The sequence below is a fragment of the Macadamia integrifolia genome, unplaced genomic scaffold, assembly GCF_013358625.1.
Source record: "Macadamia integrifolia cultivar HAES 741 unplaced genomic scaffold, SCU_Mint_v3 scaffold1591, whole genome shotgun sequence".
NCBI lineage: Eukaryota > Viridiplantae > Streptophyta > Magnoliopsida > Proteales > Proteaceae > Macadamia > Macadamia integrifolia.
This window is the reverse complement of record NW_024868269.1, coordinates 76380-89293: the sequence shown is the minus strand read 5'-3', so window position 1 is coordinate 89293 and position 12914 is coordinate 76380. Positions and strand designations below refer to the sequence as shown.

At 36.1% G+C, this 12914-nt stretch overlaps 1 protein-coding gene across 2 annotated transcripts; it reads left to right on the top strand.

Annotated features, from left to right (window-relative positions):
- Positions 1–210: 210 nt before the first annotated feature.
- LOC122064268 (protein PSK SIMULATOR 1-like) lies at positions 211–10126 on the top strand. 2 transcript variants are annotated; one of them, XM_042627979.1, is made up of 10 exons: positions 485–533; positions 638–703; positions 2074–2167; positions 3129–3226; positions 3575–3644; positions 5198–5301; positions 7470–7586; positions 8524–8600; positions 8844–8888; positions 9046–10126. In XM_042627979.1, exons 5-10 carry the CDS (start codon positions 3578–3580, stop codon positions 9479–9481), a joined length of 846 nt encoding a protein of 281 aa, XP_042483913.1. In that variant the 5' UTR covers positions 485–533; positions 638–703; positions 2074–2167; positions 3129–3226; positions 3575–3577; the 3' UTR covers positions 9482–10126. The 2 variants fall into 2 exon arrangements, with proteins under 2 accessions (XP_042483912.1, XP_042483913.1); XM_042627978.1 differs by lacking the exons at positions 485–533; positions 638–703 and adding an exon at positions 211–263.
- Positions 10127–12914: the final 2788 nt, after the last annotated feature.

Sequence of the window (12914 nt, the reverse complement as noted above, 5' to 3'; positions counted from 1 at the left end):
CAGAGAAGTAATTAGTTTTGGGAACCTATGTAAAAATCCAGAGTGGCACAACCTGGATCTCTATTTTCAAAAAAGTAGGCAGATATCTAATAGATTTTTGAACCTTGCAAATTAAATTCGTGATGGTTACTGATAAAGTGAATGCATATCTTTAATTGATTTGAATTTACAGTCTGGATTTAAAAACTTCAACCCACGAGCAGATCAAATAAGAGGTAGAAATGACAACACAAGAACTTGCAACTTTGGCTCTGAACGCTGCTGTAAGTATATTTTGGTTTCATTATTGTGCTCATCCTTTATTTCTATGTATGCTTTCCACGATGATGTGTTTGGTTCTTGCAGCCAATGTTTTCACTGGGTCAGTTTGTTGAATTGATACTGTACAATTAACTTCGCTCTTGGTCAAGCTGTTTATACGTGCTGCATGATTACTATTAGAACATTTCCACTTTAATTGACATTGAACCAAATTATATTTCTGAGAAAAATAGCAACTGTTATGGATGGCTTTCTGTTATATATGATATATGGTAGGTTGTTACGTACCTTTTGATGGGATAATTCACATGCTTATTGCATCCATTCTACAAGTTTGTCACTTTATTTTTACTTATTGATGTTTTGTGGATCATAGAACTCCGCCAGTGTTTTTATGCTGCTGGTCCCAAGCACAGATAAAGGAGGAGGGTTTGCATGTCAGGTTAGTGGCCGGCATTGTAAAAACTTTAGCCAAACCTTTTGGCAAAGAGTTGAGTTGTTTTGGGGATCATGGAAAGAACTGAATCTACCTCCCTAAGTTCATGATGTCAGTTTTGTTGAGAGAGAGAGGGAACATGGTTTCACCACCTAGGGTATGCAACTGATTCACCACAGCCGCAAAGTCTCACAAGAGAACATAATTCCAATCACTAAGATTGTGGGCTGTAGTCCTGTAGCCCTACCTCTATTTTATTTGTAATAATTGACAGAAATTAAAAGAATAGAAACCCTTTCCCGTGTGGAAAGGGTGCCAAATCACAAGAGAACTTCGAAATTAGGATCTTTCCAAAAGGAGGACCCTTGCTATTACAAGAAAAATAGAAACAACTCAAAAATAGAAACTATTACTTAGTTATAACTAAAAGACTAAGAAAGTAGTACAAAATTAGAAACTTGATAAAGCAACAATTAGGAAAGAATATTCAGAAAGATATGCTTACTATCCCAACATCAAATCTTCTACTCATGCATGTAGTCATCAAGGAGAGCCCACAAAATAGTGTAGAGGCTTTTAACCAAACCGTAGGTGTGTAAGGAACCAATTCTGGTTCAAACAGAAGCAGAACCAGAACCAGTCTAGAAACAGAGCCATTTCCCTCCTCCTATCGCAGGCCCTGTTTGCTCCTCCTTTCGGGGATGGAACTTCTTCACACCCTGTACAAAAAAAAAGTGTGGCATACTTGCACTGAGACCTATTCAGAGTTATTAATAGAACAAAGTTCAGAAGTCTGACAAGCACACCGTAGAAGAATGTGTTTAACCCTTTTTACCACCACATGGACAAGCACAACATGGTTTTTGAAGACTTTATCGGTTCTGGACTTCTGGTCCTTCAAAGGCATACAATAACAGCTCCTGGAAATAACATCCATTTCCTCTTACCCTTAAGATGCTCAGTAGCTAACTTTGGAAAGGGCAAAGAGGTCAACTGGAGGGGTCCATCCCATACTATTGGAAGCAATTACTTCATCCAACCACTTCCTTTTAAGTTGCCAGCTTACTGCAAAGCTGGTTATTGTTAGCTATATAATTCTACAAGTATATCGAAGATTCTGCTTTGATAACCCCAAGAGGGTAGCTCAGTTGGAAAGGACCAACACCTGACAATTAAGAGGTCAAGAATTCAACTTTTTTGGGGCCTTCTTATAAAATAAATAAATAAATATAACATTCTGCTGTGATACATTTATTTTTATAGACACATTTTGGATGATTTTATCTATTAATCATTTAATGCACACTTGATTTTATTTTTATACTAGTCTGAGATTGGTCTCCCAGATTGACGAACAAACTCATTTTCACATTTAGGAATTGTACCATGAGCTACATGCATTGGATAGATTTGAAAAAGATCATCAAAGGAAGATGGAGAAACTTGAGGCCTTGCATATCACTCAAAAAGGTTGAATCTCTTTGCCATTATTTCCCTTACTATAATCTCAAAGATTTATTGAACAATTTTTTGTAACTTTTTCAGCTGGTTTTTTGGTTGTGTCACTAATCAAATTCTTTTTATCAGGCAATTTTATCTCAGATTCTTTCACCAATAAAATCTAAAGCCACATAATTAGTCCAAGATTGAACAATAATCTAAAATTATGTCAATGAGCATTTTTCTATGATCTAATAAAAGTTACAAGTAGATCTCATTTGTGGAGGCTTCAGGCCATAGTTCGAAATTTTGGTCATTTAATTTCAGTTTTGAGAAGCTTCAAAATGAAACAGGAATCAATTCTACATGCATGCCAATTTTGACTGAAATTTCAGCTGAAAAACTTCGGTCATATCGACTCATTTTGGTGAAATTTCGGCTCATTTCAAAAATTTTTTGAGATTTCACTTTTGGTAAGAACTCCATAACTACTATAGAACTTCGAATTTTGCTTATATCTCATTTATTTATTTTTCACATTCTACTATAGTGTCTGATTCTACCAAAGAAACATCCTTATTCACCTGAACAACTTGAAATGACACAGCAACAGAGGCTTTTATGTGGTCTTCCATTTTTGGATTGTTGCTCTAAAGACTTTCCTGTCAGTTCTCTCATTACATGTTCTTATGCTCATTCTGAAATTCTCTTAGCACAGTATTTTCTTTTCTGTCTCTCTCTCTGTTGGGTCAACATATTCAATTATAATCAATTGTTTATCTCTTTTCTTTTTGTTTGCAATGATATAATCTTAATATTAATGATGTTCTTTCACTTCATTATCTTTGATAGAATATGAAAAATTTATTTGTGGATTTCTTTTCTATATATTTCATTGGTACGTTCTCTATTTGATACTAATACCTGTATAATCTCTGTAACTAGTAAATTGTGATTTCTAATCGATGGGAAATTTTATTTGATTTTGTAGGAGAGAATCTAATGATATTGTAGAGTGAACTAAAACACCAAAGAAAGCTTGTGAGGAGCTTGGAAAAGAAACCTCTTTGGTCAAAAAATTTGGATGAGGTATTTGGTGCTGCATCATTTGTATTAATCTCGTTAAAAGACTAGATGAGTTTTGGAGAAGTTTTTGATGGGATCATTTGCCACCACCTTTATGATTTTCTTGTGAATCCATTTTGCATTTTGTCAAGTCTTCATGTGTTAACTTTTTACTTTTTACTCCAAAGTTAGTATTTTACAACAGGTCATGACGTTGGAGGTCAGAGAACGTTTTACTTTTAACATTGAACGTATTAGGAATTAATCTTACAGCATCCACTCAAGACAAACTTTTTACATTGTTCATACAAAATCTATATGTGGTAGTCAACATTAATGATTTTTTGCTTAATTTCATGTAATCCATTGCAGGTCATGGGAAAGCTTGTTGACATTGTTATCTTCATTCATAAAGAAATCATGAAAGCCTTTGGAACTAAAGGTATGTGCTCGTAAACCAGTAGTTCATTCTAGCATATGAATCAGGTAAAAATGCTGATCTGCAACATTCATTTAATGTTTCTATTTATGCTGTAATCATGATCATCCTTCCACAAAATTGTAGCCTGTGCTTCTAGTTGACTAACATTGTCTGCTTTCTTGTTTTAGTTCTGATAGACACATTTGATTTCTGTTGTATTTTAATTTTTTTTCTTGTCAATTCAAATGTTGATTTTGGATGACATAAAAATCAATAAAGCCTTATCTCAATTATCTGGATTGCCTATAAATACTGTCTCACAACTCTACTCTGCCTCTCTTTTACCTGGACACTTCTTAATTGGAGCACTACCCATTTCTAGCACTTCACTATTAAGAACAAAATGATGTTCCCTAACATATCCTTGATGTTTCCTGGTTAGTGTAGCTGTATCTAAGCTTTGAGGCTTTATGCGTTTCTAGTTGTGCAGGCTAGTTCTCTACCCCTGTTTACAGCTATTCCAAAGTGATTGTTAGACCATTCCATGGGTTAGTTCCCATTGAGGGCCTGATGGTGAATTATTACAATGATGGAAGAAACAGTAGGGCTTTCATGTTCTTTCCTTAGATGAGATTGGTCAAAAAGGGAGATAAAGTAGGTTGTTTAAAGCAGTTTGATGTGCTATAAAAGTTTTATGTCAGGGTGTATTATCATATCTGGATGGACTGATAATGATGATGTACAATCAACAATGGGTAAAATAATGTTGAATCAATCAGTCATCATTAAAAGTAGACAAACAATAATTTTTTTTGCTTTCTAGTCAATGATTATAGACTCTAACCTCCTTTTTTTAAATATCGAAATAAAAAATAAAAAAAAAAGGTTGTGAAGGTTTGAATAGGAACATCTGCTATCTTATCTTGAGGTGCACTTTTCTCAGAAAGTATATTGGGATCTCTCTCCTTTACTGGTACCGGGAGTCCTGTTGCAGTATTAGTACGGCTAAAACATGTTTGTGAAGGATGATGAACAAGCTTCAATTTGATATGGCTCTGTTTGATTCCAGGTAAAATCCATGGAAAGGGAAACTTTTGCAAATAAAATCGATACAAAAGATCAAGGATTTTACTTGGAAAGCTTGCTTAGACTAATCTTGTACCTGGAGACAAACTGAGCCAATGTGGAATTCTCTTCTAGGCTTCTTGTTATGGCCTTTTAGGCTTATTTCTCATTATATGAACACATACTTGAATCTATTCATGAGGTTGATGTGAAAAATACCCCTCATTGACTTGGCAAAGTAACAACAAGGACCTTATAAATATTAGCATGTGGACAGTTTTTTAAAATGGCAAGTGCCAGATGTTGTGGCACATTAAACTGAGCCCCATTAGGTAGGGTCAACAAATCCTCTGCTGATTTGGGGTCTATAGATTAACCCTGGATTGAGCCCTTGGCATCATGTAGAATTGCTTAGTTAGTGGTTTTCATTCGCTAGGCAATTAACTACATGCTCTTTGTAAGGCTCTTGGCAGATTTCAACTCTTTTAATCTGTTGTAAGTTCTGGCAGGGACAGCATTGATTAGCAAGGATGCAATTCACAAATCTGAAAGATTAGGTGTATGTGGTCTTGCATTACACTACGCCAACATCGTTAGTCAGATAGATCTTATTGTAAGTATAGAAATTCTTTCATTACCCTTATTTGATCTTAACATTCTACAGTTATATCTATGAAAACTTTCTGATTATTACAGGTTCCAACTACGTAATGTGAAAATGGTGGCCATGCAACTCTTCAGTTGTGGGTTCAGGGCGCAAGTCATAGTAGTGTCTGTTAAAAGAATATTACATCTTCAAGTGCAACCCAGAATAGCATTTACCATTCAGTAGCAATTTTTTTTTTTTTTGGCTCTTATTTGACGATAACATGCATTAAATTGCATTAATTTGCTTGCCAATTCTCTTTTTCATGACCAACCTATAACTAATTATGGTGCTCTTTTCCTTATGGTATTTTGTACTTACAAAAATATTCCCTGGAATTTTTTCAAAAAGGTTTTTGTTTGCCAACATTATACTCTTTTAATGAAGTATTAGAAGGGTCCAAAATCTAAGTTCACAAGTATATAATGTTCAGAGAGATGTGAACCTTAGAGTAAATAAATAAACATAACCACATACCTATGCAATATATAAATCATTAAAATTCAAATCTTTTGGCATACAGAAGTGGTGATGAAGTCATTTGTTAGCCATCAAACCCTTAACATTATGCATCCAAAGTTCATCTACTAGTGTATCCTGAAGCCATCAAAAGTTTTTGTTGCTTCAGCCCATTATTAGAAGAATAAGGAAAGGTACCAACATATTCTCTCTATGGTTCATACACTCTTTAATGATTCTACCCTGACTTCCAATTTTCAATTGTCCTCTTTGTGCACCAACCAAAGGGCGTACCTGGTGTACGAGGCTCCTGCATGTGCGAGGTCTTTCGGGGGTGGGGGCGAGAACTACGCAACCTTACCCTGAGAATGTCGAGAGGCTGTTTCGACTGCTTGACCACTAGGTCGCAACATTCGTAACTTTACCATTGGACCAAGCGCGCCCCTTTGTGCGCCAAACACATTTAATTAATGTGCCTCATTCAATATAACTCAACAAGTATGGATGCATATCTCATAAACAGCTAGCTTGAATGTGTTGAGGCATTAGGTAATGACTTGTTGGATATAACAGATCTCTCACAAAAGTTTATTTAATTAATTTCTTACCCCATGACCAGGATTCAAGTTTTATTTGATATATTTGCTGCCTATTTCATCATTCCACTTCATGAAATCAATCAACTGATGCAGGATGGAAATTGGAATCCAAGTGTGCATTTTTCCACAAATTTTCTTAGGGTTGATTTTTAGGATCAAATAGACATCTAATCCAGACCTGTGGGAACTGGAGTGGGATGTTTGGGAGCTTAAGTAGTTTTCAAATGAGAAAAAGCTCATGAGATGAGGGCCATTAGACAATATATAATAAATTCAAGGTGGGCCAAGAAAGGTGAGCAAGGTGCATCTTGTGTTACATGTCTTTCTGCTTTATGAATTTTAAACATCATGATTTTGTGTGATAAAATCATAATAATCTTCAATTAATAAAAATGATAAAAGAAAGATATAAGTGAGGAAGCTTCCTTTTTTCCGAAAGAAAAAAAAAAATAACTAAGCTCATATTCTTGTACATGTATCTGTTTTTCAGTTTGGCCGATGCTTCTTTACCTTCTTCTTCTTCTTTTGGGTTCTTTTCTTCCTTGGCTTGTCTTTGTTTATTGCCTTCGCTTTTAAGGCTGATGGTATACTAGCTTCACAAATTCATTAACTTAATAACATTTTTGTTGGTGCATTTCAACCCTTTGGGAATGACTTAAATATAGCTAACTAGCAAAAGCATCCCATTTAGGTGTGATAAGTTATAGTTATCTTTCAAGCTTGTCTGGCTCTTCAGCTTTCAATAACAACCATGATGGCCCATATTGAACTTAAAAAGGTTGTTAATTTTAATCCATCTTTCCCTTGATTATCTCCACATTTTTCTTTGAATTTTTTTTTTCCCCCTCTAGGAAGACATTAAAAACAGAAATTTTTATTCAAAATGCCTGTTTGTGTTGGCAATGACAGACAGTCCGCATCCGTTCGAAGTTGTTTGGTCCTTTGGCAAAATAATAATTATTTCATAACAAAATCTATATTTATGAATGGCTGGATATAAGGTTATATCTTAAATCCTAGAGGTTGTCATTCTGCAATCTAATAGTGATCTCTTTTCTGTTTATCTTTGTTTGCTAGGTGGCTCGGACAAGTTCTCTCCCTCCCAATGCAAGGGATACACTTTATCATGCACTGCCGCTCAATGTTAAAACATTTCTACGTTCTTGGTTACAGGCATTTCAGGCCAAGGAAGAGGTAAGCTTCGTCTGGGTAAACTCTATGAACAAGTAATTGCACCATGTACTGGATTGGCTTCTAAGCATTAGGAGGTTGGTTCCCTAAAGTGCATGCCTGGATGAACATGCATGGACAGATAAAGATGGCATACATGGAAAATTTATTGCATGCCTTGGTACCTAAAGAAAATGGAAATGTAGCTATTCCCATAGCTGTGTTTTTTTTTGGTAAAATATTTTACATTGTTGAAGACCAATGCAAAATTATACAAGCAATAAAAAGTGGAAGTTTATTTTACTGAAATGAAATACAAAAGGTTTGAACAACATCCATTTTAAAATTCGGGATTTTTCCCCCCCAAAATAGTGATAGTTTGTTGATAATTGGTACTTTTGGCACCTATGGAGGACTACACTCCCACTTAATCATGTTCAGATATGTTTATTGTATTATTGGTGTAGCCTGATCTCAGTTTAACCCAGGAAGTACTGTTCACCTTTCCCCAACGGCAGTCCCGAATTTTTTTGGAAACATTTATACTGGGGGCAGTTTTGTACTTCGGGGGAAGTAGGATTTGTCATATAGGGTGTGATCTCGCAAGGAGAGGTGTGTGAGTGTTTGTAATTTTCTTCATCAGAATAATGGAAGCTTTGGTTTATCGCTCTGCCATGGACGTATCCCATCTTGGGTGAACCACATAATCGTTGTGTTCTATGTGTGTGTGATTTCTTTTTCCATCGTTATTCTGTTTTGTTGTTAATTCCTAACATCGGTCAGATCCAAGGGGAAAAAATAAATAAAAATAAAAATAAAAAGGTAATATGTTAGAATTTACAAATTACAATTTTTTTTTTCAGGAATATATTTTACATTGTAACAAAGAGAATCATAGTTTATATATATATGTATATATATATATATATTTATATCTGCAACTCCATTTGCATGCTTGCAACTCACAATTCCCCAGATCAAAGATGAGATGGCAAAAACACTTAGGTGGCTTGTGCTTGTTGCTGCGAATACAACCAAGTAGGTCAATGAAAGTTCTCTTACCATGCATTATACTTATGTATCATTTGGCTAATTAACTAAGTCCTGTTAGCTATTTATTTATTTTTCAGTTGCTTTGCTACCTTTAGCTATTTATTTATTTTTGGCAATTGAGAAGGTGCCTTTTTTTTTAAATTCCAGTGACTGCTTCAGAGCTTATATTCATATGCTTATCTTTTTGTTTTTTTGTTTTTTTTGGACTCATGGCATTCCAAATCACAGAGCACATAAAGCTTTTGGTTGGGTTGGAGAATGGGCAAACACTAGGTCAGTTGAGGCTCAAATTTCAGTTTTCCTTGTTATTTTTTTCCTGCTTTCTCCCTTCTTCATTGTGAATCAAACATCATTTCTTTTGCTGTTGGAGAAAATAGACAAACCGCATCCTGTCTCCAGGGGTTTAACAGTTATTCTTATTGACTCGCAGTTCTGAGTTCAACAAGAGGACGTCTGCACCTAATAGTCTGTTGCCTCTGGAGACACTCTATCATGCAGATAGGGAGAAGACAGATCAATGTATCATCGAACTCATAACATGGCTTCACCGCTTGATCAGCTGTGTAAGACCCAGAGACTATGGATTCAAGCCACTCTTGCCTGTTCTATCTCCAACATGTAAAGCTCTATTTTTATGGCCTGTCACCCAGCAAGGCTCATTACTAGTGCTTAATAATGGTAAAATCAATAGCAAAGCCCTGCTTTTACGGCCTGAAACCCATCAAATCTCATCCCCAGTGCTTAATAATGGTAAACTCAATGGCAAAGCCTCACTTTTACAGCCTGAAATCCATCAAACTCATCCTCAGTGCATAGTAATGCCCTGCTTTTACAGCCTGAAACCCATCAAAGCTCATCCCCAGTGAATAATAATGGTCAACCCAATAGCAAAGTCTCACTTCAGCTTTTACAGCCTGAAACCCAGGAAGTCTCATCCCCAGTGAATAAAGATGGTAAAATCAATAGCCAAGTCCTGCCTCAGCTTTTACAGCTTGCATCCCAGCAATGCTTTTCCCCAGTACATAATTATAGTGAAACCAACATCAGTAATCAGCCTTTACAGCCTGAAAGACAGCAAAGCTCGCCTATGGTACATAACATTAGTAAAATCAATAACGCTGATAAATTCTCTCAAGAAGAAAGAGAGAAGTTGGAGAAGGTCAAGTGGAGAAGGCTGTTTCCCAGAATAAGCAAAACCCGGGAATTCAGTGCAGGCAAGAAGAAAGGAAAGCAAGGATTGAAGCCCACCAGGAACACTGATAGCCCTCCAATGAGTTCAGTGCATCTTTAGATGCCGAGGGTACCTGGGACTAACGTTTTTGACATGATGGATGGGTTCAAATGTTTAATGTAATGCTGACAGCTAATAATCTTATAAAAAAAAAAGTAATGCTGAGAGCTTTCTTTCCAAGTTAAATTTCAATTTTGCATTCCACAGAAAGAAAATGTAAATGTATTGTGTATGGTTGGTTTTATACTCTATTAATAATAATTAAATTGGTTGCGATAAATTTAGTCTGTTGAACTTCTATTCCTACATATGATTGTACACTGTAAAGAAAAGACATATACATACATACACCTCCCTGTAGACATATAGGTGTATCTATATGGGTATAGTCCATATCTCTAAATACCTGGTTCCTGCAAAGGAAAATTGGCTAGAAAACTTGTGAGACTATGCTTTGTGATTCATGGGATTGTTCCATCACTATTTTTGTCTACTTCGAAGAGTGTTTCTGTTCTTCTTGTCCTTTGTTTTCATTTTCTGTTCTTATCGCATAGAACAGTACATGTTCTATTCTTGATTCTGTCTCTTGGATTACTAAGTATAGCTTACGGATGCAAAAACATGCTCGGCGGTGGTGCGGTGAGCATCGGATGGTCGAGAGGACCTCGAGGCATGTGCCCGGATGCTCTCAGTCATCTGATGCTCACCGCACCGCCGCACTCATTGTAAAGAATAATCACTCCTTACGGACTCCCTATGTAATCACATTTAGGAGCACAAGCTTTGTGATTAAGAGGTGATTATGAAGTGTAGGTCAACCTTATACGCACTAATAGAGACTCTTAAACACCTTAAGGAGAGTATCTAACATGACTCCACCCTATGTAAATCTTCTACTGCTATTATATTGCACCAATATCTTTTACATCTTTGAGGAGCACGATTATAATCGGTTTAATGTCAATACAACGAAGGCTCATCAACTATTTACTTCAACAAGAACTCAACTACTGTGCAAGGTATACGTTAGAATTGTATTACTTCAAAGATAAGTCGAACACCACCTCTTTATATATTTCATATGCAATACACATAAACCAATTATTACATCATCATCATGAAACAATGATTGACTCTCCATAGAATTTGGAGAGACATTAAGAGGCTTTGTTCACTGTCTACTCGAGTTGCATTTCATGTTTTGGAGGAAGTCTAGTGGATGAAGAAGGAATTTGGAAGAGAGGGATCAATTAATAAGTTGGTCTTTTGCTCAACTATCAACCAGCTGTGGGAGTTAAAAAAATCAGAGGCTATTCCAAATTAAATAATTGGACCAGGACTAAACCATTGATAGTCAGAGATAATATGATGGTTGTTTGAAACAAATGCAAGGCTACTCCCCTGGAGGGCCAGTGTTCGAGAAGAAATCTATATATTGCTATCAAATGGGACATCCAAGTCTTGTGGCATGTGTGAGGTTAGGTGCTAGTATTTTCCTATACTGTTGAGTGTTCTTTTGTAGTGTGGTTGATCTCTTATTGGTTCTTCAACAACAACAACAATAATAATATTCAAAATTTTATCCCAACTTAATGGAGTTGTCTACATGAAAATTCCTAGTAAGGACGGGCACAAGAATTCATGCAAAAAGATTAACGGGTTATGGCTAATTATAGTCAGTGTCTACTGTCTACCTAACGCACCACTCCAAATCAGTCACATGTTTATAATGATAGACTATAATAAGATACCGATTGTCTATCTGATATACCATATAGATCGGTCAAGTCAAAACGTCCTATATATATTACTTCCACCACCAAGACAATCCAAGGTGGACAAACTATTAAACAGAAAAGACAACTCTTCCCGAGATGTAATTTATAAATTGTCTGCCTTGGTTTTGTACATGAGACCTCTTCTTTCTTCTTCTGTTGGAATAATTGATTATCTATTGATGAAAATAATAATAATAATAAAAAAAAAAAACTCAGTGGCATGATCGATTATATACACTTGAGATGGCTAACAAAATGTCACTCGTACAAAATAAACGGTCTTTATATTACCAAATCATCAACACAACAGTTGAGGTGGCCCACCTCAATCCTCCACGTGGACAAATCAGCTTGCCTGAAGTGTTAATCTTCCTACATTCTGAACATATCACATCGCCTGGTTCTCTTTAGTTAGAACTTTTTGACTTTATTTTCTTGTCTCACTCCCAAAAAATGTTACATTCTCTCAATTTATATATCAAAAGAAATATTTTGTGCATGAATATATATGATGCATAATCATACATACAATCATCGAATGAGAGTGAGGAATGCACCGAAGACCCTCATCCCCCTTTCAACTTCCTTAACTATTGTGTGCATGCAAGGACATGCGCAAAACCTTTTCCCTTATCTATGTTAACGTATTTCTTTTAACCATTCAACCATTATAGAAGTTTCTTGATCTGACTAATCTATTGGTCAATGTGCTATTACATAGTTATTGCATTGGTTAGGCCTACTACACTCGGTTAAAAGTTTGACCTGCCCCATATTTTATAGGGTTACCAACATCAATAACCCATATAGAACATTTGTTTCACCAGAAAACTAAATTCCAAGATTTGAATTTAGAGGAGAGGACACGTAAACGTTTAATTTGGAACCATGCAGGACCATTACGTCTCTCGTCATATCTCAATTCTCAACTACTCCAATTCGGAGTTCATGGCACGAGCTCCTTCCCTATCTCACAGTCCATGGGGTGAGGAGACCACAGAGTAAGGTTCCTCTCCCGTGCAGCTAACCACTCTTACACATATTACACTGTTCATGGGGTGTGATCTCATACCCCAAAAGTGGTCCCCACATCTCATGGATGGAGTGAGATAAGATGGGGTGGTTACCTTCAAGGGAAGAGATACGGACTCTGAACCTCTGTTAGTTAAAACGGGAACGGCAAAAAAACATTGTTCGGTACGGGCATGTTTTAAACGGATCAAAACGTGAACGGGACGGTCAAAAATACGGTCAAATATGGTAAAAACGGGAAAAAATAAAAAACGGACG

Coding starts and splice junctions, on each gene's coding strand:
- LOC122064268 (XM_042627978.1), top strand. CDS start 3,578: ATGGGAAAGCTTGTTGACATTGTTATCTTCATTCATAAAGAAATCATG. Junction 5,302..7,469: donor TTAGTCAGATAGATCTTATT/GTAAGTATAGAA, acceptor TTTGTTTGCTAG/GTGGCTCGGACAAGTTCTCT. Junction 8,889..9,045: donor GGAGAATGGGCAAACACTAG/GTCAGTTGAGGC, acceptor ATTGACTCGCAG/TTCTGAGTTCAACAAGAGGA.